General features: G+C 30.7%; 1 protein-coding gene and 1 long non-coding RNA gene across 4 annotated transcripts; both read right to left on the bottom strand.

The window, feature by feature from the left end:
• Positions 1–1,332: 1,332 nt before the first annotated feature.
• Positions 1,333–3,564, bottom strand: LOC141525760 (uncharacterized). 2 transcript variants are annotated; one of them, XR_012478895.1, is made up of 3 exons: positions 3,529–3,564; positions 2,130–3,425; positions 1,333–2,082 (listed from the first exon to the last, which is right to left on the bottom strand). It is a non-coding gene; the product is annotated as an uncharacterized LOC141525760 (long non-coding RNA). The 2 variants fall into 2 exon arrangements; XR_012478896.1 differs by having other exon boundaries at positions 2,177–3,425.
• Positions 3,565–14,660: 11,096 nt separating this feature from the next.
• Positions 14,661–19,780, bottom strand: LOC141525757 (aminopeptidase N-like). Of its 2 annotated transcripts, XM_074240376.1 has the most exons (4): positions 19,277–19,780; positions 18,509–18,722; positions 17,969–18,124; positions 14,661–16,304 (listed from the first exon to the last, which is right to left on the bottom strand). In XM_074240376.1, exon 4 carries the CDS (start codon positions 16,032–16,034, stop codon positions 15,609–15,611), a length of 426 nt encoding a protein of 141 aa, XP_074096477.1. In that variant the 5' UTR covers positions 16,035–16,304; positions 17,969–18,124; positions 18,509–18,722; positions 19,277–19,780; the 3' UTR covers positions 14,661–15,608. The 2 variants fall into 2 exon arrangements, with proteins under 2 accessions (XP_074096477.1, XP_074096476.1); XM_074240375.1 differs by lacking the exon at positions 18,509–18,722 and having other exon boundaries at positions 15,797–16,304.
• Between the last annotated feature and the right edge of the window lie 6,213 nt (positions 19,781–25,993).

Below are 25,993 nucleotides of genomic sequence, written 5' to 3'. Positions count from 1 at the left end.
TCATCAATTCTATTTTCATGAATACTATGAAGTATTAAAAAAAAAAAAAAAAAAAAAAAAAAAAAATCCATAACAATTAACAAAAAATTTCAATACTTTATTAAAATAAAACTTATTATAAAATTATTAAAAACTACACGTTGCCCTTTTGTCCTGTGACCTCTATAAATGAAATTACAAGAAAAATACACTTACTCTAATCACTGTGCTGGTCAATATAATTTTCAAAAGTCCGCGCTGAAAGTCTAAACGTAAAGTTGACGCATGCGCAGTGCAAATATTTAGAATACAAATATTCAGCTTATTAAAAATGTTAATTAAACAAGAAATAAACAATTTAAAGTTGGAACAAAGGTTTTTTGTACATGAACAATCATAATCAGAGGTTATTCCCATTGGATAGTGTACCATTCTATGATTTTGTGGTCGTTGCCGATAGGTTGCATTGTTATCCAATCAAGTGGATTTAGGTGAAAAGTCTTACAATTATGAGCATGGTGTATTGTGTCATTTACTTACAACAATGTCATAATAACAATAACACTAATAATAAAAATTATGATAATGAAATTAATTATATCGGTAATACCAAATTGAGGTTAAAAATATCATTATCATTATTATTACTGAATGAATTATTGTTATTATTAAATTAATGTGTATTAGAGTATTAAATCCAAATCAACAACTTTTTTAATTCAAAAAAATGTTAAAATTTTTACTGTATATAAATAAAAATGTAAAATCCCTATTAATAAGATTGTTAATCGCTTTTCACCGCGGAGTTTACGCGGATCAGTCACGTTAAGTTTTTTAATGCTACTAGCTACTATGAGAGAAACAGAATTTTAATTTTTTTGTTAGGATTTGATTTTCAAAATTAACGAACAAATAACCTTTTATATGATAATAGCTTTACCTGCATTAATTAATTTATTTACATATTTCTAATTTTGCGCGGGAAAAGTTCAATTTTAAAATTAAGAGGCGAGCAAAAATTACACTTAACAAAAAGATATGAAATCCGAACAAAAAGAGTTTCACTGTAAAAAATTGCGCCAAGTCCACGTTCATAAAACTCATCTCAATAACATCTGCACTTTGCAAAAAAATAAGACTCGTTACAATAATTTTCATTCTATACAAAAAAAGTTAAATACAAAAAATACCAAGAAACCGTCAAAATGTTGAAAAATTTGAAAAAATTTATTGAAAATTTAAAAATTAAAAAAATTTTTTTATCGTACTTGGCGCGCGTCATTGAGTACCCCAACTTTTTCAGGATACATGAACATCCTTTTAATGTTTCAACATTTATAAGTAAGTCAACCTATAAAATGCATAAATGTAATTAATGAAATATTATTTTATGATACGTTTAACAAAAGTTAGGTAAAATCAACATGGCATACGTATTTTATTTGAAATTTTTAAATTGTCCGCCCATCGTTTATGATTTCAATAAAACGCCCTCTCCTGTTCGGTTATGCAATTTGCTTACAAGTGAATACGTCCGCATACATTGACTCTGTCGTGGAATCACTGCGAAAATTGAGTTGATTAAAAAATAAAACGTATGGCCGACTAAATTGAGAAAATGCGGTGTGATTGCCAATCAAAATGTGTTAATTACAATTAAACGAAGCATGATCAAGTTTCTTCATGAAAGCTTAATGACGGTGTAACAGTTTTACCTGCTCAGGTTAGCCCCTTATCAATTTTATAAATGACTAAACAAAACTAACAACAATAAAAATTATCAGGGCGCCACCAGGATTATTAATCACGGTTCCTGGAACCGGTCCAGAGCTGAGAAAACTTATCTTAGGGTAGAGAGAGTGGAGGAAGGTGCTGTTGAATAATAAAAAATCTAATTAACAAAATTGATCAATATTTATTAACAATAAAAAGAAAAAAATCTTAACAGAGTTGGCTTAAAATTAGTTAACAAATTTCACTCACTCACACACTTATAATCTAACGAAGCGGAGAATACTGCGAACTAAACGATATTTACAAACGAACCTTCCAATGACGATACGATGACTAGACGGGCTTTTTCGAACAAACGGTCTCCCACACCTGTGTTAAAACTAATTGAGCTTTTTCGAACAAACGGTCTCCCACACCTGTCTTAGAACTAATTGGGCTTTTTCGAACAAACGGTCTCCCACACCTGTCTTAGAACTAAACTTAAAATTAAACGTCCACCGGACGACCAAAACTAACTAACTTCACACACTTTACAACTTAAAATTAAGTCCACAGGACTGCCGAACTTAACACTATTAACACTCTCTATCACGCATAACCCGTTCAATTCTTCACACACATAACCCACACTTCGCTTAATTGATTTTACAATTTTAATAGAATGAATGAATTAAAGTTAATTACAATATTCAATCATTCAATCATTGGTAAATTTTTTTTTTAACGACAATTTTCAATTTACAATCAATCTCTAAATAGCTTTGAACTAATCTCTATAGAACCAGAGGCTTAATGCCTTGAATTAACTTAATCACAACATAAACCTTTACAATTACTTCAAAATTATTAACATAAGTTTAATTAACTAATTCTGATTAAACTTTTACTATGACAATTCTAACTCAATTAACTAATTCCTAGGACTTAATGTCCACGCCGATAATTATCAAGTTTCAGTAACTTCAATTTGACTACTTCACGGACTTAATCCCAAAATTATTAAATTCCCACGTGACGATATAATTTTATAATATAATATTCTCAATAATTTTCCACTCTATAATATTCTCAATTAATAATTTTCCTAATATAAAATTCTTAACAATTAATTCTTAATATAAAATATTATCAATAATTTTCTACTCGTTTTATTACTTATAAAAATTCGACACGAGTCGAAATAGTCAATTTCAATTGCTAGAACATTCGCTAGTCAAGTCTTTGCTTGACCTTGGGTATTGGAATTTATGCGACACAAAACTGACGCTTGACGAAAATTTCACGAACAAAAAATTTTATCTATTTTTCTCAATGACAAAAGTTAATCAATTTTACTCAGTTAATTATTGAAAAATTAATTAAATAAATTTTCTTAGATGTTAGTTAATTGATTGAAAACTTTTAGATATTAAAACTTCCCCCGCAAGGTCGATCGAGCGATCCTCGGGTAAAAACCCCCATGAAAATCACTCAATCCAAAAACTAGCAAATGTTCCACGATTTATTTATTGAATAAAATTTAAGAAAAGAAGAGGAATGATAGACCGAGTACAAACCGCGGTTTATTTTCCACCCACGGAATGAAATAATGTACCTGGGCAATTGTCTTACTACGTCCACGATGTCTGTCTACCGTGGTGAGTCCTCCAGGTACCGGTTGTTAGATTCTTTTTCACTCCGGGGAATTGTCCTCACTCTAAGTTCAGTTTTTCCTGTAACAGAACCAACGTTAGAAATCTTGTCTAAAAGATTGGAAAGACAATCTTAAAAAATCATCGCAGCGTTCCGAAAATTCACGTGCGAAAAAATAATTACCTGCTGCTTCGTTGAGTAGTGACCGGTGCGGCTGACTATCAAACCTCTTCTGATTTTGTCACTCTCCGACTCCCGAGCACTTACCCAATCCACCCCCCCTCTTAATTACTAAACGGAAGACCCCGAAGATCGGGGCGCGCCAGTGCTGAGTCGACTAATTATCGATCTCTGGCGACTTATCGATTTAGGGTAATTTACCCTGTTACAACGGAACTGAAAAAAATTGAATTAAAAAATTTTGTGTTATTTCAGATATCTTCACCAGACTACCATATTGACAGATATTTTCACTAAAAATCTGAAAAAAATTTTCGAAACGGATTTTTTCACTGAAACTGATATTAATCCAGTAAGCAGTGTTTTTAATTCGTTGAGTATACTTCACTGATGTGAATCTATAAACATAACAATGTATGAAATCATATATTATATAATTAGAGCTGATAAGATATAATATATATATATATATATATATATATTATATAATTATACATATTTACATTACATAAATTCAAGCGAAATCGTTTTTTCTCGGGTTGAAATTCGTTCGAAAAAATTTGGAGTACTCAATGACGCGCGCCAAGTACGATAAAAAATTTTTTTCTTAATTTTTAAATTTTCAATAAATTTTTTTCAATTTTTTCAACATTATGACGGTTTCTTGGTATTTTTTTGTATTTAACTTTTTTTTGTATAGAATGAAAATTATTGTAACGAGTCTTATTTTTTTTGCAAAAGTGCAGATGTTATTGAGATGAGTTTTATGAATGTGGACTTGGCGCAATTTTTTACAGTGAAACTGTTTTTGTTCGGATCAACTTTCCTCCTACGTTTGAGTAATTTTGTAAGTGCTCGTAAAGAATTTCAGGCGTTACGTAGCTGTATAAACTGAAAGAATGCGTTGTTTTTTATTAAGACGATTAAAGTATGTATTGAGATGTTATGAATTATCAAATATTGAAAAAATATTTTCTGTAACCGTGGGGTTTTAGCCCAGGTCCAGTTAGCTACCCCTTTCCTCTTTAGAAAGGGCGCCACTGAGATTTTAGACACGGTGTCCCAGAAACCGGGGAAGCATGAGAAGGAAAGGACAGGGTCGTGAGAAGTCCGAGAAAGGCTGTAAATAAGACTGAGAAAATTTATTTATAAAAATTAAACTGATTTATTGACCAACTCCACAAACTTAACAATCTCCTTAAAACTAACTTAATTGTGAGAACCTCTCACCTACGTTGGCCCTTGCCAATTTTTTCTATAACTAATTTACCAATTATTCAACCTCGTCACTCCGACGGAATATCTCAATATCTTAATTTCCTCGTCAACCTGACGGAATACCATAAAATACCAACTAATTACCTCGTCAACCTGACGGAATACCAATTAACATTATTTACTTCGTCAACCTGACGGAATACCGATTAAAACCTATTCCCGACTGCGCCCCCGACTCGGGCGTCTACGCAGCGGTTTCCTAACTTAATCCGTTGTACCCCCGACTCGGGCGTCTATACAACGTTTCTAAATAACTCCCTAGTTCCATACAAAATCGTCCACCGGACGCTAACTCAAATTTTCTAACTTTTACTCGATGTGCTAATTTTCTCAATTTTAATTCCAATTAACAATTAAATTTTTCTAACAATTCTCAATACAAAATTTTTCTATCTCACAAAATTTAACACTTGTCGGTTTTCTAAATTATTAATTTCTTTCTTCCAAAATTCTATCAAAGTTTTTCAATTAAATTTCACTAAATATCTTTTGACAATTTTCCTTTAATAATTTACTAATTCCAAAATTTCATCAAACGAAATAATTAAAATTGTTTCATTAAATTTAGCCAAACGGCCTTAATTTATACTTCCACAATTTCCAAGAACTTAACACACAACTGTAAATGACCTCTATTCTAAACTACGTACTTTTCGAATTTACCAAGTTTTCTAAACTAATTGTCAACTAATTTTGAATATTTATAACAAAAAGACCGAATTTATTTTAATTAATTTCTTGATGACAGTTATTTGATAATTATTCTTAATTCTATTTTCTTAATTTCTAAATGACCTTGACGAACTTAACTCGATTGGAATTTGCTAATACGTAAAGACTACCCGAGACGATTATATTTATTCTCAATAAAAACTTAGATTGGATAATTCGGCCTAATGACGATTAGAATGGCCTGAATAACCAATTTACCTGAAGTTCCAATTAATTCTGTCGACGATGGAGTTATCCCGAGCAAGTAAAATTTTGCGAATAGCAACTTTCCTCAGCTTCTCGAGTCCGTCAATTCTTTCCTTGTCTCCTCGATCTCAATTATCTCTCGTACAAATTATATCTGTAAAAGCCGATAAATAAATAATGGATCAATTATAAATTCGTCAGCCTAAAGGCCTGACTGGATGAAATTTTAACAATAAATTAGAATATAACAGCGCGCTTCGTTCCCCTTTCGTGAAGTCTCGAGCAAATTTCTACTTACGTTATTTTGATGGTAAATCACTGGGCACTGTACTACCACAAGTCTCGTCCGCCAAAAAGGTGCTGTTTTTGGTCTTCGCCGGCTCTTTTATAACCTCTCTCTCAGGTTCTCGAGTTTTCCCCTTATCTCGTTCCCGCTTAGATTTTCTGGGGAACAGCGGTGGGGAGTCTTACAACTAGCTACTCACGCTCAGAAGGTACGGAGTAGTCCCTACTCACCGCGACAAGATAACAGTGACACTAGCCCCGCGCGGGAATTCAAATTCCCTGTCACATTTCTTTTGACAATTTTTCGAGAGATAAATTTTTTACGTTATTTGTTCACTTACTTGGTTCTTAAAAATGATGTTATTGCCTGTAAAAATGTCTCAGACCCCATTAACCGAGAAATCATTCGGACTATCGATGAACCTAAGGAAGGAAGACGTGTAAAAAAAAAACATTAAATCTATTTGATAGATGTTTCTTGAATTACATTTGATAAAATTTTGCACTAAGAAGACAATTTTTGATTAAAGTAAAAGACAATTGTTTAGTTTTACGGTTCATAACACTTGAATTTATAAAAATGATGTTAAGAATTTTTTTTTCAACAAAATCAGATTTTTTTTTTGGAAATTGAATAAAAAATAAATAATTTCGAGAAAATTTTTCAGAAATATCAACTTGGCGATAGAAAATATTTCTTTTATTAAAATTTCCAATATACAAAAGGGTATGCCTCGAAACGCTCACTTCATTGTTAAAAAAAAAAAATTAGGAAAACGGTTGACCCTAAAGGCCATCCCTGTAACTTCTCGCTAGTTTCATAATTAAGCGCTCGAGACTGCAGTTATTATGTTTTTGAGCTCAAAAAAATAATTTTCGTGTAATTTTGAGCTTACCGAGCTCACAAGTCTGATGAATGTTTGATAAAACACTATTTTTTTAATTTTCAAACTGCAATAACTTTTGAGTGAATCGACCGATTGTCACGTGGTTGGCGGCATTTGACGCAGTTTTTTAAGCTTAATGAAGAATCTTCAAGTTTGAATTGATCGAATTAGGAATTTCAGAGTAATTCCAAAAAAAACACTTTTTTTGGTTTTCTTTTGATATCGATCTCATGAACAAAACGATCGATTTTCACATAGTTGGCAGCATTCTACTTGATTTTTCAAAAATGGGATAAAAACAGCAACTTCCTCATTTTTGAAAATCTGTAATTTCCTTAGCGAGAAGTTAAAAATTAAGCCGTATTACTAACTTAAGCTAAACTGAAAAAATAAGTGACTTTATTTTCGATAATCGAGATAAAAATAAAAACAGAAAAATTGTAAGAAAAAAATCCTAAAGTGTAAATTTTAATATTCTGTGATGCGCTCTATATTCATTAATAACTTGATGGTTTTCAATCTAAAAAAAAAAAAAAATAATCGTCCGCTTCAATCGATTCAATTTTCTATATAATAAAAATACTTGATAAATGCGCTTTCTATTTTGAAAATCAGTGTGACGATTTATTTAGTTCTTAAAAATCAAGTGAGCGGAATGAGGCATAGACTTCTGAATTTTCCAAACTTTATTAATACTACGACTGACGAAATGGTTCCTCGAACTAAGAATGTGAAAGTAATCAATCAACACCGTTTTGATAGGCGTTAAAATCAGCGTAACCCATAATCCGAACAAAAACAGTTTCACTGTTAAAAATTGCGCCAAGTCCACGTTCATAAAACTCATCTTAATGACATCTGCACTTTGAAAAAAAAATAAGACTCGTTACAATAATTTTCATTCTATACAAAAAAAAGTTAAATACAAAAAAATATTAAGAAACTGTGATAATTTTGAAAAAATTGATGATGTTGTATATGTGATAAAACGATTAAATATTTACAAATTTTGCGGTCACTACATAAATTTATATATTTATCGAAAATATGGATAAGGAAATTCATTTGATCGGAAAACCCATGCAAAAAATTTCAGAACGTAAGTTGCCAACAGTGAAAGAGGTTATGAGTGTTTTTTTTTTTATCAGCTCAAAGTGTTAAAATGTTCTATCAAACAAAGTGCTAAAAATGCAACTGATCAAGTTATTGAACTATGGAAAAACAACCAGATTCCGACTAGTGGATCAACTAATGTAATACAAAAAATTCTTCGCTATCATAACCGATGGTTGAAATTGCAAAAATCTTTTGTGCGAAAAAAATCATCAGCCCAAAACAAAAATGTAATAATATTTCAGAATGAAATCAAAGCATTATTTGATATTGTAGATCATAAATCAATAAAACTGCTTGATAATGATATTCGTGAACTATATTCAAATCAAAAACTGATACCCGGAAAGAAATTCTTTCAAATAACCCAAATAAATTAAACCGTACTATGAATACGATGGAAGTAGATGAAAGTCGTGAGTATTTACAACATTTAATTATTATAAATTTTAATCAGAATTGAAAATAAATTAAATTGATTATAAATTATGAATAATAAAGTATATTATTGTTTTTCTAATTAATTATATCATAAATGTCAATATGTTCGTAGATGATAAATAAAAAACTCTTTGTGTTCCTTATTTGATGTCAAAATGAATGAGTTCCATATTTTTGCTTCCATTAATTAAATAACAACGCTTATTTTAGATTTGAATCAACCCTCAACCAGCCATGAGATTGTTCGAAGTGAGGAATCAGAGTCATCTTCAACCCTTACATTAAGTCAAGCTACAAAAAGCTTGAAAAACATTTTGAAGTTTCTCAGTTGATGAAAAAAAATTTTTTTCGTGTAAATTTTCTCAAAACTGATAGATTAAATTGAAATTTTTCGATTATTTAATCAAAAACTCTTAAAATCGATATACATGAAAGTTTGATGATGAATATCTTTTGAACGATTAATTTAATCGCCAAAACATAAGATACCATTTTTATAGAGCAGTTAATTTGCTACAAAAATTTCTATTGCCCATTCAATAATAGCCATTTCTTGTCGAGTTATAAAATTCATAAACAAAAGTGACATTTGACTTAAAATAATCAATCTTAAATCTTCAATATTAGTGTAATGGTGAGGTTTACGGAAAAAACATAAGATACCTTTTTTGTAGAGCATTCAATTTCCTACAAAATTCTTAAAAAATTTTTTCTGTACGACCAATGAATGATGAGGAATGAATTTTTTTCTATTGGACTGAGAAAAAAATGAAAAACTGCGACGCGGAGGATCTTCCTATTAAAATTAAGAGTTCATATTTGGTGAGAATTTTTTTAAGGTGCCTAGTAATCCATTTTTCCGTATTAATTGTAAAAAAAAAAATAGTTGATTTTTTTGACCCACCCTAATGCATACTGCTAATTAAATATGTTAATTAAACAACAAATAAAAAATGTGAAGTACAAATGTTAAATATACATGAACAATCAAAAATAGATGCTTGATGACCCAAATTGCTACCAAAATATTAAAAAATGCGACAGGGGGGCTAACTTAAAGGTACACTATTAATAAATTCTTTTTAAAATAAATAAATGGAGAACGATCAAATGTTGAGAGTGAATAATAAAGAACAAACGAAAAGTTGAAAACGTGATAGAAAAAAAAAATCAAAAATTAAAAGAAAATAATTTGGGGTTCTAACTTCAGTGAGCTATCCCGTTGAATCTACAGTTTATGTAGAATTAATTCCAGTGCACTCTGGTGGTTGTAGATGCAAGCTGTGAGTTAACTTTTTTCAGTGTAGTTGCGTATCTATAGTAAGATTACTACACATTTTTATTTTATCTAGTCTGTGGCGGTGACTTTTCTCCATGAAAAAAAAGTCAGGATCGAAATTTCTGGGCTTACTATCGTTTGTGCTGATAAAAATTAATAATTTTAAGTGAATTAAATATTATAATTGATTATAATTAATTAATATCAGTAAAATAGAGTATGACTTACTCTTATGATATATCATTTTGGAAAAAGGAGTACCATATAATTAAATAAAATTTTGCAACCTCGAAATACCATTCTGCTTACAGTAAACACAATCGGTAGTCTGGCGCTCCGTTTACAACGGAATTTTTGAACGGAACTTGGCGCCAGATTCTACCGAATCTGTGGATAAGAATGATTAGTAGTTTATACGAAAAATTTTGTATTCATATAAAAATTTTAACATTATTAATTTAAGGTTTGTACTTTTCCCGCGCAAAATTAAAAAGTCACAAATAAATGGATTATTGCAGGCAAAGATATTATTATATAAAAGGTCGTATGTTCGTTAATTAAAGAGCTCAAATCCTGATCAAAAAATTAGTTTTTTTTTTATAGTACTAGTAGCATTAAAGAACTTAATATGACTAAGAATCGTTTAATCTTCAGTTTTAATCAATAAACCAGATGATCAATGGGAATTTTAAATTTTTTATATACTGTGACGTGGGAATTTTCCCCATCGATATTTAATAATAGAGATGATTTTTTTTACGTATTAATTAATCTATAAAGTTGGCTATGCTGATGGACTGCTGAGATTCGACGCGCCTGTGTTGCCCCAAGTGGTTTCCGGTCAGAAGGCGAAGCTCGAGGTAATTAAAAATTAAGCGGAACCGTGCCAAATTATCAAAATGAGTATGAATGGATGCGTCCGAAATAAATTTACTATGTAATTAAGAGTGTGTGAGCGAGAGAGAGAGCGAATGACAAAAGCGACCGGGCGAATCCGCAGTTCAGTTCGCAATCAACGACCGAGGAAACATCTGGGAGCGACAACGATCAACGAGGGAAACCCGAAACCGGAATGGAATCAGAATTGACCAATGACAGGACGTTGAATCAACGGGAGCACGCCAGGGCTCCACCTGAACGCCGAATGGAACACTAATTTGGGAATCGACCAACCATCGATCCTGGAAATTTATCCAACGACTGATGATTGGACGCGCAGCTTGGTAGCTGCGCTAGCGAAAAACCACATGTTGCTGGAAAACGGAAAAGCAAGAGAAATTGAGAGCCGGACACCGAAACGACTGTGGACCATTGTTAATTTTCTTATCACGATCCAAAAGTAGAATTGAATCGAGTATTATTATTAATTTTGGAATTCTGATTCGGATACCGAAAAAGCCACTGTCGAACCGCTGTCAATTCGTTGGCACGATCCGAAATAAGATTAAACGATTAAGTATTTTTTTTTGTACAAAATTCAGCCGCTCCTTGGTGAATTGATTGAATTGACGATTTTGTTAATTTTGTGAGTTGATCGAGTCGAAGCTAGAAATTCTCTCGGGAATTATTGTAATTGTCAACCGACAAAAGTCGAGAATTCGACACACGTTTTGGTCATTTCAACAATGGAAATTCCGGGACGCCATCGCCGAGAACCTCTGCCGCCGTCAGCAACGCCGTGACCTTCTGCCTGGATTCACACCTTCACCGAGAAGTCGATTGGACTGGGGTAAGTGCTGTCGCAGTTAGTATACACCTGGGTGACTTCACCGCGGTCCACGATTAAGTAGAGAGTTATGATTTGTAATTAATTAATTATTTTTTTATTGTTATCGAAAAATCAGATAATTACGAATTTTGTAATTAAGTCAAAAGGTAGAATTTTACCGAAATTCAGCAATTGCGTTGTTGAATTCCGGCTTCGGGATGACGTCAGCCAGGTATTCGGTGCCAAAAATATTTAATCCGTTGTAAGGAATGTTGTGTACAGTGTCAATTTAATTGACTAAATCTTGAGATTGCATGTTGGATAAAATTGGCTCGAAGCAAGGGCCATCTGCGAGCGAAACTAGGAACCATACCTCGAGCTTTGTCCCGCGTATTGCCCGGCGGGTAACAATAGTTACCGACAGTTCACTTACCCGCCGCAAATGATAAATGATCGATCGATTGTGACATCAATAATCAATATCCGATAAATCGATGCTATTGATGAATTCAAAATTGGTTGTTAAGAAAGAAATACGAAACCAGTTATAATTTTTTTGGTTGTTAATTTTTTTTTGTTGAAATGGTATTATTGGTATTACGAAGAAAGCGAAACAGTTAATTTTATTTTTTTTTAATTCATTATTGTGTCACGAAAGAACGTAAAGGCAAGTAACTTATTTTGGTCGACATTCAAAATTTGGTGATTTACGAAAGAAAAGCTAAGACGATTATTCTTTTTTTTTGCTATTTTATTTATTTATTACATTTCAGAAAATCAAAATTCGGTTGTTACGAAGAGCAGTGGCGATAATTCGATATTTTTTTTTAAACTCGAAATTTGTTGCTAGGAAATAAATACGAACCGTATAATTTTTTTTTGTTGTTAAGTTTATTTAAAAATGTAAAAATTTGTTATTACGAAAGGAAGGCTACGACAATTATATTTTGTTTTCTTGGAAATTCAAATTTGTATGTTCCGAAGAAAAGCGACGATAATTAATTGCTTATTGCTAAATTCGAGGTGTTGTTGTTACGAGACGATAAGCGAAACAATTGTTTTTTTTTGTCTGTTATTTTTGTTTGAATTTATAATTTGTAGTGACGATAATAAAGCGAATGCAATTATTTTCCTTAATTCGAACTTTTGTTTGTTAAACGAATAAAGAAGAACTCATTATTTGTAATTTCGATCATATTCAGAATCTTTTTTTAAAATTGAACAGTCCCGGCGCATTACTTATTTCTTTGAGCTGTCTCTATTTTTCTATTCTCTGGTGGCAAAAATATTCCGCATCGATTTCTATACTCGCTCTACAAAATTTAGGATCTCTTCGACGTTGACCTGCCGCCCGACGACGATCAATTGCTGAATTCGAACCGCGGAACGTAAAGTTCCTGGCGCCCAACAAGCTACGAACCAGGTAAGCCAACATTTAGGTGGAACTCCCCGGCGCTGTCGACGCCAGCACCGTGAAGAAAAACCCATCATAATACATAAAGAAATTTTTAACGCTTTTTTTTAATCAAAAAAATTGTTAATTTAGATTAAATACGTCAATGCACAATAATTAAATAATAACAATAATTATTATAGTAATAATAATAATAATAATAAATATTAATATTACTATTATTTGTAACATCAATTTATTATTACCGATATAATTACTTTTAATATATTGTAACTATTATTATTTTTAGCTTTGTCGATATTATAATTTTAGTATTATAACTATTATTACTTTTGGTTTTGTCGATATTACCATTATTATAAATATTACTATTATTATTTTTATTTGTTATTATGATATGATTACAATTGAGGAGCTGATTTTCAAAAGGGAATCTTTTCATATTTTAAAAAAAGCAGTTTTTTGAATTCTTAAATGTTTATTACGTCAAGAATTATGAAGATTCCTAAATCAAAATCAAATTGTAGCTTCATAACCGATAGCACTTTATAGCAAAATTAAAAAAGTTCGATAAAAATATTTAGCATTGGAGATAATCAGTTCTGTGTCTCGATTAATCAAAAATGAAAAGATACCATTTTAAAAATCAGCTCCTAAATTATCATTTATTATTATTATGATATTGTTGCTAGTAAATAAGACAATGCATCAATCGCATAATTACAATACGAATTATCTAAAAATGATGATTATTTCCCTGATAGCCAGCGCTTTCTCAGTAAGTAGTTGGCTTCTAGCAGTTACAGTTAACTTGACATCGAGTTAGCGGTAATTTTTTACATGACAACAGTTGTAAGCAAATTGACGGAAATCTACGGCCGAAATTTGAATACAAGTTAACAATCAAACTTGTAACTAAATTTCCGTTCAACTTTATTACAATTTGACAGAAATACTTGTACAGCAAGTCTTGACGTCTGTTTGCAGAGTAAGTTATAGGTAACTAATAGTTAATCGCTTGCTTTACCAACTCTTTCCGTCAAGTTAGCTTCAAATTGCGGACGTAGTTTGACAGTAAGTTACAGGTAAGGTGGCTATCAGGGTTGAAACCCGCTCAATCGAATAACAATGCCACCTACAGGAAATGACCAAAAGATCACAGAATGTACACACTGCTTAATGAGAATTCTCGAGACCCTGAACAGTTGGTATATCCGAAGAAAGTAAAACTCAAACAATGTTTAGCGTATTATCTATTTGGTCTGGTTAATAAATTAAATTAAATTAGAACAATATGTTTAACAACATACACATAGGTTGTTAGATAGTTTAGTTAGTAGTTTACTCTGTAAATTTTTTTGTATTCATAAGAAATTTTTTTACATTCTTAATTTAAAGTTTGTACTTTTCCCACGGATATGAAATATTCATAAAATGATTATAAAAATAAATTAAACTTTTATTTTCCGTAAAGAAACTAGTAGCATCGACAAAATTTCATAAAAATTAGGCGCGTATATCTTTTGGATGAGATTGATAGACTTGAATTATCAATCATAATATTTATATTTTATAAAATCGTAGGAAAAATTTTTTATATTTTAGGAAATTGTGAATTTGGATTTAATACCACAATCCTTAATAATTTAATAAAATAATCGTATTGTTCAATATTATGAATGCAATTATTTTTAACTTCAATCTATTGTTATCATTATAATAACTATCAGTATTATCTTCATTTTTATTGTTATTATTAGCATGATCATTTTTATTACATATTATTATCATAATTATGTTGTTAGTAAATAATACGATTCATCAAACTCATAATGAATATAAGCATTATGTACAGAATATTGTCGTTTTGAATGTCCGCGCAGTTCGGTCGCAGTATCGCAGTGCCACCTATATCTGTAAAACACTCGACCAGAATTACTTAGGCAATGATCAGCTGACTATTACATAGAAACTAAACCCAAACAATGTGAGCTCTTGTAGATATTGACTCTAGTTAATAAATAATACTTAATTTAAAAAAAAGTTAATTTAAAAAAATTCATATGTAAAGTTGATAGATAGTAAATTCTAGAGATTTTATTTAAAAAAAAAAATTTCAACATTTTATGTGATTGAAAAAATTTTCAATTCAAATTATGTACTTTTGCCGCAGAAAATTAGTGCACAAACAATTGTAACAATAAAATCACATTAAACTTTTATTTCTCGTAGAGTAACTAATAAGCATTAATAAAATTCCATCAAGTATATCTTTTGGTTTAGATTGATAGACAAACTATCAATCATAATATTTATATTTTATAAAATCGTAAAATAAATTTCCATGGTTTTTGTAATATTGATGATTGTTACTATTTCTTTTATTTTCGATTTCGAACTTTCTAACTACAGTTTGTGTTAGAGTAACATTGACGAGCCCTAGTGAGCATCGACGCAAACTCATAACTTTTTTTTTTAACTGTAGTCTCCGATCTAGTAGAGAGTTACCATACATTCTCGAATTATTTAGTCTGTGGCATGTCACTTTCTCCATAAGAAAAAGTCAAAATCTAAAAATCTGGGTCGCTATAGTTTGTGCTAGAGAATTTAATTAATTTTAAATAGAATTTATTATTTTCAATGACCATTATCAATTAATATTGACAATATAACATATAATGTATAATTATAGAGTAATATTGGAGAAAAAAAAGTTCTGTAGAATTAATAAAATTTTACAACCTAAAAATATCGTTCTGCTTACGGTAAACACATTCGGTAGTTTGGCGCTCCGTTTTCAACGGAATTTTTGAACGGAACTTGGCGCCAGATTCTACCGAATCTGTAGATGTTATCAGCTTCTCCATCACCTCTACCATTCATGGTCCGATTATGTGCCGTAGAATCACTGAAGAGTGCACTTTGTAAGTTTTCAACCACAAACAAATCTATCATTCTATCATCTGGATTAATGATTGATCGAGCGATGTAAGAGAAGTAAGTAGCAAATCCTTCCTTGAGCCACGCGAAGTTCCAAAACTCTGGAGTTACAAGATTACCGAACCACGTGTGAGCGTATTCATGCCCCATCGTAGTAAGTCCGCTATCTATGACGTCTATTGGTGTAGTTTTTTCATTGAAAATGATTCTTGACTCACGAAATGTGATCATACCCCGATTTTCCATTGCACCAAAATGAAAATCACTAATTGCTACGTGTCATTTTTTTTAATGGGATTTTCTATGTTGAAGTATGATTCCAATGCTAAATAAATTAATCTGCCTTCTTGTAATGCTAATAAACCTTTTTCTGCCATCGTTTCTCTCGCCCACAAACCAAACCCAGGTAAATCTACTGATTCATGATAATTAAAATCGTGAACAGACCATCCAATTAAATACGTCGACATTTTTGGAGTTTTTTTCATTGACGTTATAATATAATTTGACGTATTTCTGAAACATGAAAATAAAGATTTGTCAGCGAATTTTAGAAAAATGTCAACAAAAGGAGATTATATTTTTAAGATAAAAAAAAATTGATCATTCGATAAAACGTAATAAAATCGTAATTAAATTTTTGGTTTGTAAATTAAATTACGGTTTTTTAAAAACAAAAAAAGTTGAGATCTGCTCAAGTCAAAATAGATCAAAATCACGAGATCTGAAACAACAGTCTGCTTATTGAAGTAAGATCACCATTTACGGTTAAATAATCAGGTTTGATCAGATGTGATTTTTCAACTTCCTGCTAAAAAAATCGAAGATTTTGAAAAATCGGGAAGTTATTAGTTCTATCCAGTTTTCCAAGAATCGAGTTTTTATCAGATCTCAAAATTTTAAGGTAGTAAAAGTATTAAGTATTTACATAAGTAAAGGTATTTAAAGTATTAATTAATTAATGAATTAAGTACATAAGTAAGTAATTTCAAAAATCTATCCCCTTGCCAAAATCTGGCATATCATTGAAATGCCTAGTTGATAGTGTTATGTCCAAGGGCGTTTTTAGAGCAGTAACGTAAACGGTAGAGGTTTGGACTAACGATTTAAAGAATACGCAACGGAGGTTTTAATTCCGTTGTTTTAATTATTTATGTGGGACGTTTTCGACGTACGAACTTACCACGCCTTCGTTTGAGATTGACGGATTTTAATGTGGAAAGATGCACTTACTACTCGTTGGATAACAATAGTAAGTAGCAGTTACCGAAAATTTACCAAACAATTTTTTTTTTTTTTTTATTTACTAAATGTTTGAAAAATTTAGTTCTAAATTCAATAATTATAATCAAAATAGTAAAAGTCAATACTAAAGAAAGATTCTTTATTATCAATTTTCGCTTTGTAGTAAAGAAGCTAAAAACGATAGAAGAGTTAAATTTGGATTTTTCTTTGCGAATTAAGTTTCTGAATTGTTGCTTAATTAGGTAACCAAATTCGTAGCGAATGAGATTTAGATAATCACCAACAAGTGTGGTGTCCAAACTTCAGCTTAAGTCGGAAGCCAAGTTGGGCAGCAACTCGTGAATGTGTTACTTTAGTGATGTGAGTGGACTTTCAACTTTGGCTTTCTGATTTGGCACGAGTTTGAAACTTGGCATGTCTTCGAACCGAACCATTACCGAACATAAATTTCTGGTCGGGAACCTATTATTATATAAAGAGTACACTGATAGAAAAACAATCGTGATTCAAGAAACTTTTTTTCTTCAAAATTTGAACTCTTGAAACTAGATATAGATACATTTCTTTCAAGAATTTTTGTCTCAAGATAGGCGATAACATTGATTCAAGATGTTACCGACTTGTGTTAAGAATGGCTTTTCTTTGCGTCATTAATTTACTTATTTCCAAGAAATAATTTTTTTTCGGTGTAACAATTAACGACTATTTAGTTTTTGAAATATACTTTGATGAATTATTTTAAGTTTTTTCAACGATATGTTATTTTGGTTGAAAAACTAAATGTATCGATTGAAGATAATTTAGCTCTTAAGCCAAGAAAATCTAAATCAAGACAAGAAATTCTTAAAGCAAAATAATCATTTGTCTTCCAAAATAAATTCTTAGATCAATTCTAAAAAAATGATGAAAAAGTTTTATAATAGTCTGTATTTTACGTAGGACTTATCCGTTTCGTTACTGTATTTGACGTAATTGTCTGATTACGATAATGACCAAAATGGAGTTTAAAAGTGGCTTTCATATATGGCTCGTCAAAACATGGAAAAGCACGGCGAACGAACGTCTGTGAAAACTGGGTGACTCCCATCCACCTGAAAATTGAATTTATCCTTTGTTTATATTCATTATAGGTTTGTGTTTCAGGGGAAAATAATTTAATAGGGTTGATTGAATTTGAAGAAAAATAATGCTTTCAAATATTAAAAAGCGATTTATGTTGAATAATTTTTATATCGTTCATTTGGACAAGTCTGAAGCGCTCGTGTTATAGGTCTAAGGTATATTTATCGAATTAGTTAAAATATGTAGACTAAATGTTCACTAATAGGTTTCAATCTATTTTTGTTTTTTCAATAATTCTATCTCAGACAACAATCGTAGAGGAATAATCATCTACTGTACACTACAAGAATAAATTAAGGAATAAATTCTAGAATACGATAATTACAAATAAATTACAAGTCAGTTTTATTTACAATTTAATTTTGAAGCTCGTTTACATTTTCCGTGGATAGTATTTTTTTCATCCGAATTGACCACTTTTTTCAGTTCTAGTGCATGAATCGTAGAAAAATAAACAATTAAAGATTGTATTCCTCGCGATCAAGCAGCTACACAATTGATTATAGTATCACCTGTCTTGAATAGTAGATTTTTTGTATGGCTGCTTAAAAAACAGATGTCCTCCAACTACAAACCGAAAAAAAAAAATCATTATAACGAAACAAAACGATACTAAACTGCAATTTGTATTCAACAACATTCCGTGAAGCAGATAAAGAGATTAAAAAATAAAAGTACAGTGAACTTTTTGTATTTTTTACATGTAAATTACGATTTTTAGGTATTATTTAATGCACAGAAAAAAAAATTTCTTGAACCAAGAAAATTATAAGGAAGACTGAAGTTATTTTGGAGTAAGAAGAAATTTTCTTGGCTTAAAAAAATTTTACTTTGTTCAAAAAATTTTAACTTCATTCAAGAAATTTTCTGTCTTCCTTAAGATTTTCTTGATTTAAGAAAATTTACGCTTGAATCAAGGTATTTTTTATTTCTGTGTGACAAAACATTGAGATCTTGACTGTTAGGTAATAATAGAATATACCTGTACGCTTGCGCTTAAGCCATGCAAAAAAAAACATGGTTATTTCTTTTTTCATTTCAATCATATTCAAAACGAAAATCATAAACTGTTATAATTAAGTATTATTGGATGATATTTATAATAAAACTTGACACCATACCTTGTTTCATTCCTAACTTTATAAGAGCTTTTGTAGAACCCAAAAAGATCATTGCGAACTTCACCATGAAAATACAAGAATAATTTGTAATTTCCAACCTTCAATTTCTGATTAAACAGAATTGTAAAAAACTGTTTATCACTGTCGCATGATTGAGACAAAATGGTCAAATTATCAATTTCATAAATCAAGAATTCCGTTTTTTCACTGTCAATACTCAACCCATCGTAATTGAGTATTATCACGTTAGTTCGTTCAATCACAAATATATCAATAATAACCCGTCCTTGATAATTAAAGTTACCGGAAAAAGAAGGCAGAAGTATTTGTAAGTCATAGGATGTCGGAATAACTTGTATTGGAAGTCTATGAAATCGCACAGCTTCAGTGGTATTGCCGTGACAATATTGCAAACAAAAAAATGACACGATTGAAAAGAAATGAATTTTTTCAAAAGAATTCCACATTTTTATTCTAATAAAAAATAAAAAGATCTTTGAAACTTTTTTTTTTTCTATAAACCTAGAACATTACTTATAAAATTGTACTGGAAAATTTTTACAATTTGTTCATTTGAATTCACTAACAGATCGAAGACCTTGTCCTTACTGAGAGTCAAGATGATCCAGATAGATACTTGTTAGATCTAGACGCTTAACCGGTTCTGTAACAAGTGTCATCAGAGGGAGATAAAAATACTCGTCATTATAAATTACTTGGGCTAGCAACGAGCACAAACTGCATCTTGCGTGTAATCCATTCGGTCGAACAAAGAAAAAAAAGAGAAAAAGATGGAAAGGCGTTCTACAATTAGTCTCAATAAAAACGAGCATTTATATTTTATTTTCAAGACAAAATTTGAATATTCAATTCTTACGCAGGATATGTCATAACGAAAGCAACATAAAAAATGTATTTTAAAAATTATCGTCTCTATTAAAATATAAAAAATTGTTTGCACACAATTTGAACACTCATGATAAACTGATAAATACGTAAACAGAGAAAAGAAATCACGTATTAGCTATCAATAATAAAACAAACTCTATTATCGTATTATTGAATTATCTATAAGATTTTCTTGTTTTATCGAGATAGATGTGGCTTAAATCTCGGCAATGGTATTTTACTTATTTGGCTTATAGCGGTAAATTCCTTTTAAAGTTAAGTTTCGCTTACTCTTCCACAGAACAAAGGGATCTTCCAGAACAATACAAGCTGAGTTTCGAGATGAATAATTACGAGTATTTAACGAGCGTCATAGCAGCCATTTAATGAGCTGGTTTCACTTGGTGACGTTTTTTTTCTTAATTTATTTTTAAAGATTCATGAGTGAAATTCCATAAAGTATGATACCCGAAAATCAATTAATTATTAATGAATTACTGGTGTTCCGATATTAATGAATACTAACTACTTATCTAGTTAAATTGTTTTGAATCTTCTTAATTAATTTATGGCTATAAGGGGCAAGAGACTTCTTAATTGTTAACGACAAAAGGTACCTTAATAATTAATACTCACTCTGCAAGCTTACAGCTCGAAGATTCAAACTTAGCTAAAATAATACAACAAAGATATAACAAGATAAACGGCTAAAGGATCTCATCCTTTATTTAATGAAAGACGTTTACCTGCACAGTAAGAAAATTGAACGAATTTTTACGATTTTACTGTCGTAAGATTTATTAAATAGAATAGTTAAGGTGAACTATACTTCTCATTTAATAATTTTTATGATCTACTATCGTAAATTCTATTCAACTAATAATACTAATAAGATACTTAAAATGACCAATATTATAGAGTACATTATAAAAGATGTATTCGCAAGCTTTACAATTCAATCATCGTAATAAATAATAGTTTAGAAAAAACTAAAGAACACGCTTTTTATAGAAAACTGAACTAAAAAAATAAAATAAGTTTTAATAAATTTAAATTAAGAATAGTGTTAAAAATTTCAATAAATATAAATTAATAATAGTACAAATAAAAAATATGTATTTTATTTTAAAAAAAGCGTGGGGTGCATGAATCAATAGATATAAATATTCTATTGACAGACATGAGTCGAGTGATTGTCATTTTTATAATATCTTAAAAAGCACCTCACGCTTTCTTTAAAATAAAATACATTTTTTTTTATTTACATTATTATTAATTTATATTTATTGAAATTTTTAACTCTATTCTTAATTCAAATTTATTAAAACTTATTTTCTATTTTTTTAGTTCGGTTTTTTATAAAAAGCGTGTTCTTTAGTTTTTTTAAACTATTGTATGATTTGTTGAATTAAAAATTCTCTTTGGTGATCGAAAATTTGTTAATATTAGATAAATCGGCTAAAGATAATGGTTGGAAATTAAAATTTCTGCCTTATCAACTATAGATGAAAATTATATAAATTAACAAAAATCTTATATTATTTTGCAAATTGAAAAATGGAGTAATTTTATCAAATTAGTGTATTGTCATCGGTCCTCGATAAATCTACAAAGTTTTAACGAAATCTGGCCGTTTAAAGTGGGTCAAAATCGCGCCCAAAGAAGTCGGTTACAAACAAACACACAAACATATAGGTGAAGCTAATATAAAGCGTGTAAAAATGGACAATCGATTTAAAAAAAAAACTTTTGGGGGGGAGGGGGTAGGAGGTTGGACTCATTGGCAGTTTTACAGTAACCGAAAAAAAAAATCGGCATTTTCGACTGGGAAATCGAACCTATTGACGATTGGGTCTCCTTAAGACACGCATTTTCCCTCTGTTATCTGTTTAGTTATTCGATGGCGTCATATTTTTCTTATCTGAGTTGAAAATAACGCAAAACATTTGAGCATTGAATTGAAGCTAGACATTTTTTTTATTAAAAATTAAATGACCGTTATTAGGCGTGCGCTTCTGAATTATACAAATTTTGTGTTTAATGTAATATGTTAAGTAAAGTGCACTTTTCTTTAAAAAATAAATAATTAAAAGACTATTTTACTATTGTTTTATATAGCCTGATATGGCCATATTGGAAAAGTTTTCTATGGGTTGGATTAAAAATATTTTTTTTTAGAGAAGTAGTTTTTTTACGTGTAGCTATAGCTTAACTGACGTAAACTACAAATAAACCGTGCAAAATGACTAACCAGAGGAACTAGGTCTGTACTAGAAAATAAAAAATAATAAGTTGAACATAAGCTCATTTGTATGCTCCTTAATTAGAATAGAAAGATAATTAAAAAATTCATAGTATTTAATTACATTGGAGATTTTAAACGAGTCCTCATTACCGTTGACTTTTGTTGATGAATAAAAAGCAAATAGTTGAGTTTATTTCTTAATTTCTGAGGTGTTTTTTCATGCTTTAACATTGCTAACTTGTGTTATAAGTTATATTATTTTTTCTTTGTAACAAGATTCTGTTACAAATTTGTTATTATTTGTTATCATGTTAATTAGTAATAATAACCGTAACTCCTAATCTTTCCCGCTTCACAGCGTTATTTAATTTGTAAAAATGCTTACTGTAAGATGGACGGTGTGGCTTAATGTATATAGAATAAGCGAAAGAGAAATTTAGTATAGACCGGGTAGCTCAAATGATAGAGCAGCCGACATGTTTTCGGAAGGTTCTGGGTTCCAATCCCAGTCCGAGCTATCTGAATTTTTTCTAGCATATTCTATAAACTCACATTACGAAGATCCTCCCCACATTCTTTTCTCAATCCTTACCTACCAAGTATCCTGTTACTAGAATGTGGAATGCTTCACGTAATAATAACCGTAACTCCTATTCTTTCTCGCTTGACAGTATTGTTTAATTTGTATATTTTGTATACCATACAAAAAATTAATAAAATTCAATAACAAAAAATTATTTTTTCCAAAAAAAAACTGCATGCAGTATTTTCCAAAATAATGAGACCAACTAAAGACAAAAATAGTAAAACCTTAATACAATTAGAAACAGAGAGTAGTTCAAAATGGGTAAAAAATAAAATGAGATCCTGAAGCGGTGACAATAAATTTGATAGCACTAGAAGTGGTAGGCAGACAACTTAACTGTTCCATGATTAACAATCCTTGCGGTAAAATGAGTCCAGGAAGTTATGAGCGCAATTGGTTTGCATAATGAAAAATCACCTTGGTGATGTTATGTCCCTGCAATAATGTTCAATTATCCTCATTCCTCAAAATCTCGCATGTGTGTTATTATTTTGCAAAATCACACCGTGTATGTAGCTCATTCATTGCCAAATCCATAATTTTTTTACCCGACTCCCTTTGTCTTCGCTAAAAATTTTTTAACTTTTTCCACTCTCCGAAAAACGTTTTTCAGAATTTTTTCAAATTTTTTTACCCAACTCAACCCAGATATGTATATGTATACATAGGTGATTCTCTGTAAAGATGTCATAAATTTGTACAAAGTTGTCCGACCTAGTATTTTTGATTTTATAAAAAAAATTTAGGAAAACGATTGACCCTAAAGGCCATCTCTGTAACTTCCCGCTGACTCTATACCTCAGCGCTCAACATTTTACGTATTTTAAATCGTACATTGCAGTCAGAATATACATTATTTATGGAAAAATCACATCATCAGAAAGAAGAATAAACTTAGAACTTATTAAAATTTTTTTCAAATCGATTAACTGCTATTTTTACGTAAAATAGTGGTATTAATAGCTCACGGTGTGGATTTTTAAAGCCTACATAGAAGGGTAAATACGATAATTTTATAGAAAATCAATTTTTTAACTCAATTTATTTTTTAATCCGAATACAAATAACAACGAAGGTAAATTCAAACGCAGCCGTGGCAAAGTTTGATATTTTAAACTTTCCATAGTTCTCCTGTGTTGCAAGTCATTCAGGAAGTCTAACATCCATATCTTCAATGAAAGAGAGCGTTCTATTGATGTGGAAAAACTTATACGAGCTCTAAAATTGGATTGAAAATAAAATTTATTTGTTGTAATTTATTTGTAACTAATAGACCCAGCCACATATTTCTGCATTGAAAAAATAGATATTTATGTCATAAGGCCGTGAAATGGCGGTTTTTTGACAGCGACGATATTTCGATATGAGCTTAAGGTTTGTGGAGGGAATGTTTGAAACGGGCGTAATTTTAACATTCGAGGCGTAGCCGAGGGATCAATACCTATATTATTAATAATAATTTATTATTATCATTACTACTATTATTGTTATTATTGTTGTTGCTATTAGAGACAATAAGATTACACATAGTTGTAAGTCTGTATAAAGGCTTATACCAAGCACCTAGCATGAGTTAGGTTAAGAAAATCATTATATTCTTTAATTTGTAATCTAATTTTGACAGTCGGCAATTTTGCTTTGGCATAAAAACGAATAAAAACATTCACCAAAACATGGAGTGAAGGCATTTTCATAACTGTAAAATCTCATCATAGAGGAATGATGTGAAATTTAAATATGTAAGTCACGATATAATGAAAATATCTGTGCATTCATCCGGAGCTATGTTCATCTTCACTTGAAAATTTCTGACGCAAGTAGTTGAAGACGGTCAAATATTAACAGATAGGCTCTATAATGCCGTCGGCATGACATCAACCGTGTCATCACGTTTTCGGTCATCGTAGATGATTTTATACTGACGCCATGAACAGCTTGAGGGTTATCTTGTTGAAAGCTAACAGCCAAACAGAAAAAAATTATCATTTCCTTCTTTTCTTTCTTCTACTTTTTTGTTCTCAAATCTAATCGGTTGTTGAAAACTTTTAAATACAGCACTGATAGGAAAACGATAGTAGCATTTCAAATATCTATTAGATACTAAATGACTGAACTTTCAAACTAACATTCTGCTACAAATAACTTCTCTGGTTCACTTAAGGTTAACTTGGTTCGTTTTGCCTTTTTTTTTTCTTTTAATTCTGATGGACTAAAGATTTTTGATGTCATAATACTTATGTTTTTAACGAGCCTAATTTATTATTTGAAATTTATTGATTTATTTACTACTTTATGAAATTATATAGAAGAAAAGACTGACTTGGATCACTTACCGGTTGTAATGGATATTGAAGCAATGTGATATGGTATAAGAAAAGTCCGCAATAAGGTAAAGAATAAGACAGGTAGAGGAGTTTGGTCTGATGAAGACATAAAACAGTTCCAAAGCAAGTTTTATGAAGAGGAATTGGCAGAAAATGAGGTGAAAGAGATCTGATGAGAAGAGAAAAATAAAGAGAGCTATGGAGGAATCGGAGAAGGAGGAAAAAGGAAAAGGAGGTACCTCTGACTGATGGAATGATGAGTGTAGGGAAGAGAAAAAAAAATTTGAACAGAACGTTGAAAAAGTTTAGGGGTGGTAAAATCGAAAAGAAAGACTCTGGTAGAAAAGAGAAGATATGGTAAAATCTGCAAAGAGAAAAAAGACGCAGAAAAGTGAAGGAGGAGCATGTAAAAAGCGCTAAATCGGAGGCACAGATTTGTAAAATAATTAATCAGGGAAGGAAGAAGAAGGACATAATAAATAGAGATATAAAGAGGGAAGAGTAGGATACCCTGTTTCATAATAGTCTGGGGGGGGGGGTAAGCAGAATTGGGGAGAACAGGAACATGGAGGAGGAGAGTGAGGAGACAGAGGATGACGAGATTTGATTATAAGAAGTCAGGGACGTGGTGAAAAGATTGAAGGACTTTAAAGCCGTGGGAGATGGAATTCCGA

This window comes from Cotesia typhae, unplaced genomic scaffold, assembly GCF_013202065.1.
Source record: "Cotesia typhae breed Kobodo isofemale line unplaced genomic scaffold, CoteBio_Ctyphae contig_27, whole genome shotgun sequence".
In the NCBI taxonomy this organism is placed as follows: Eukaryota; Metazoa; Arthropoda; class Insecta; order Hymenoptera; family Braconidae; genus Cotesia; species Cotesia typhae.
Note: the sequence above shows the minus strand (reverse complement) of the source record. Positions and strands in the feature narration are given on the sequence as shown.

Excerpts from the sequence above, each read along its gene's own strand:
- LOC141525757 (XM_074240375.1), bottom strand. The coding sequence starts at position 19,743 with ATGTGGAATTCTTTTGAAAAAATTCATTTCTTTTCAATCGTGTCATTT. Across the intron at positions 18,125-19,276 it reads AAAGTTAGGAATGAAACAAG|GTGGATGGGAGTCACCCAGT; the intron begins GTATGGTGTCAA and ends TTCAATTTTCAG. Across the intron at positions 16,305-17,968 it reads ACGAAACGGATAAGTCCTAC|AAATACGTCAAATTATATTA; the intron begins GTAAAATACAGA and ends TTCATGTTTCAG.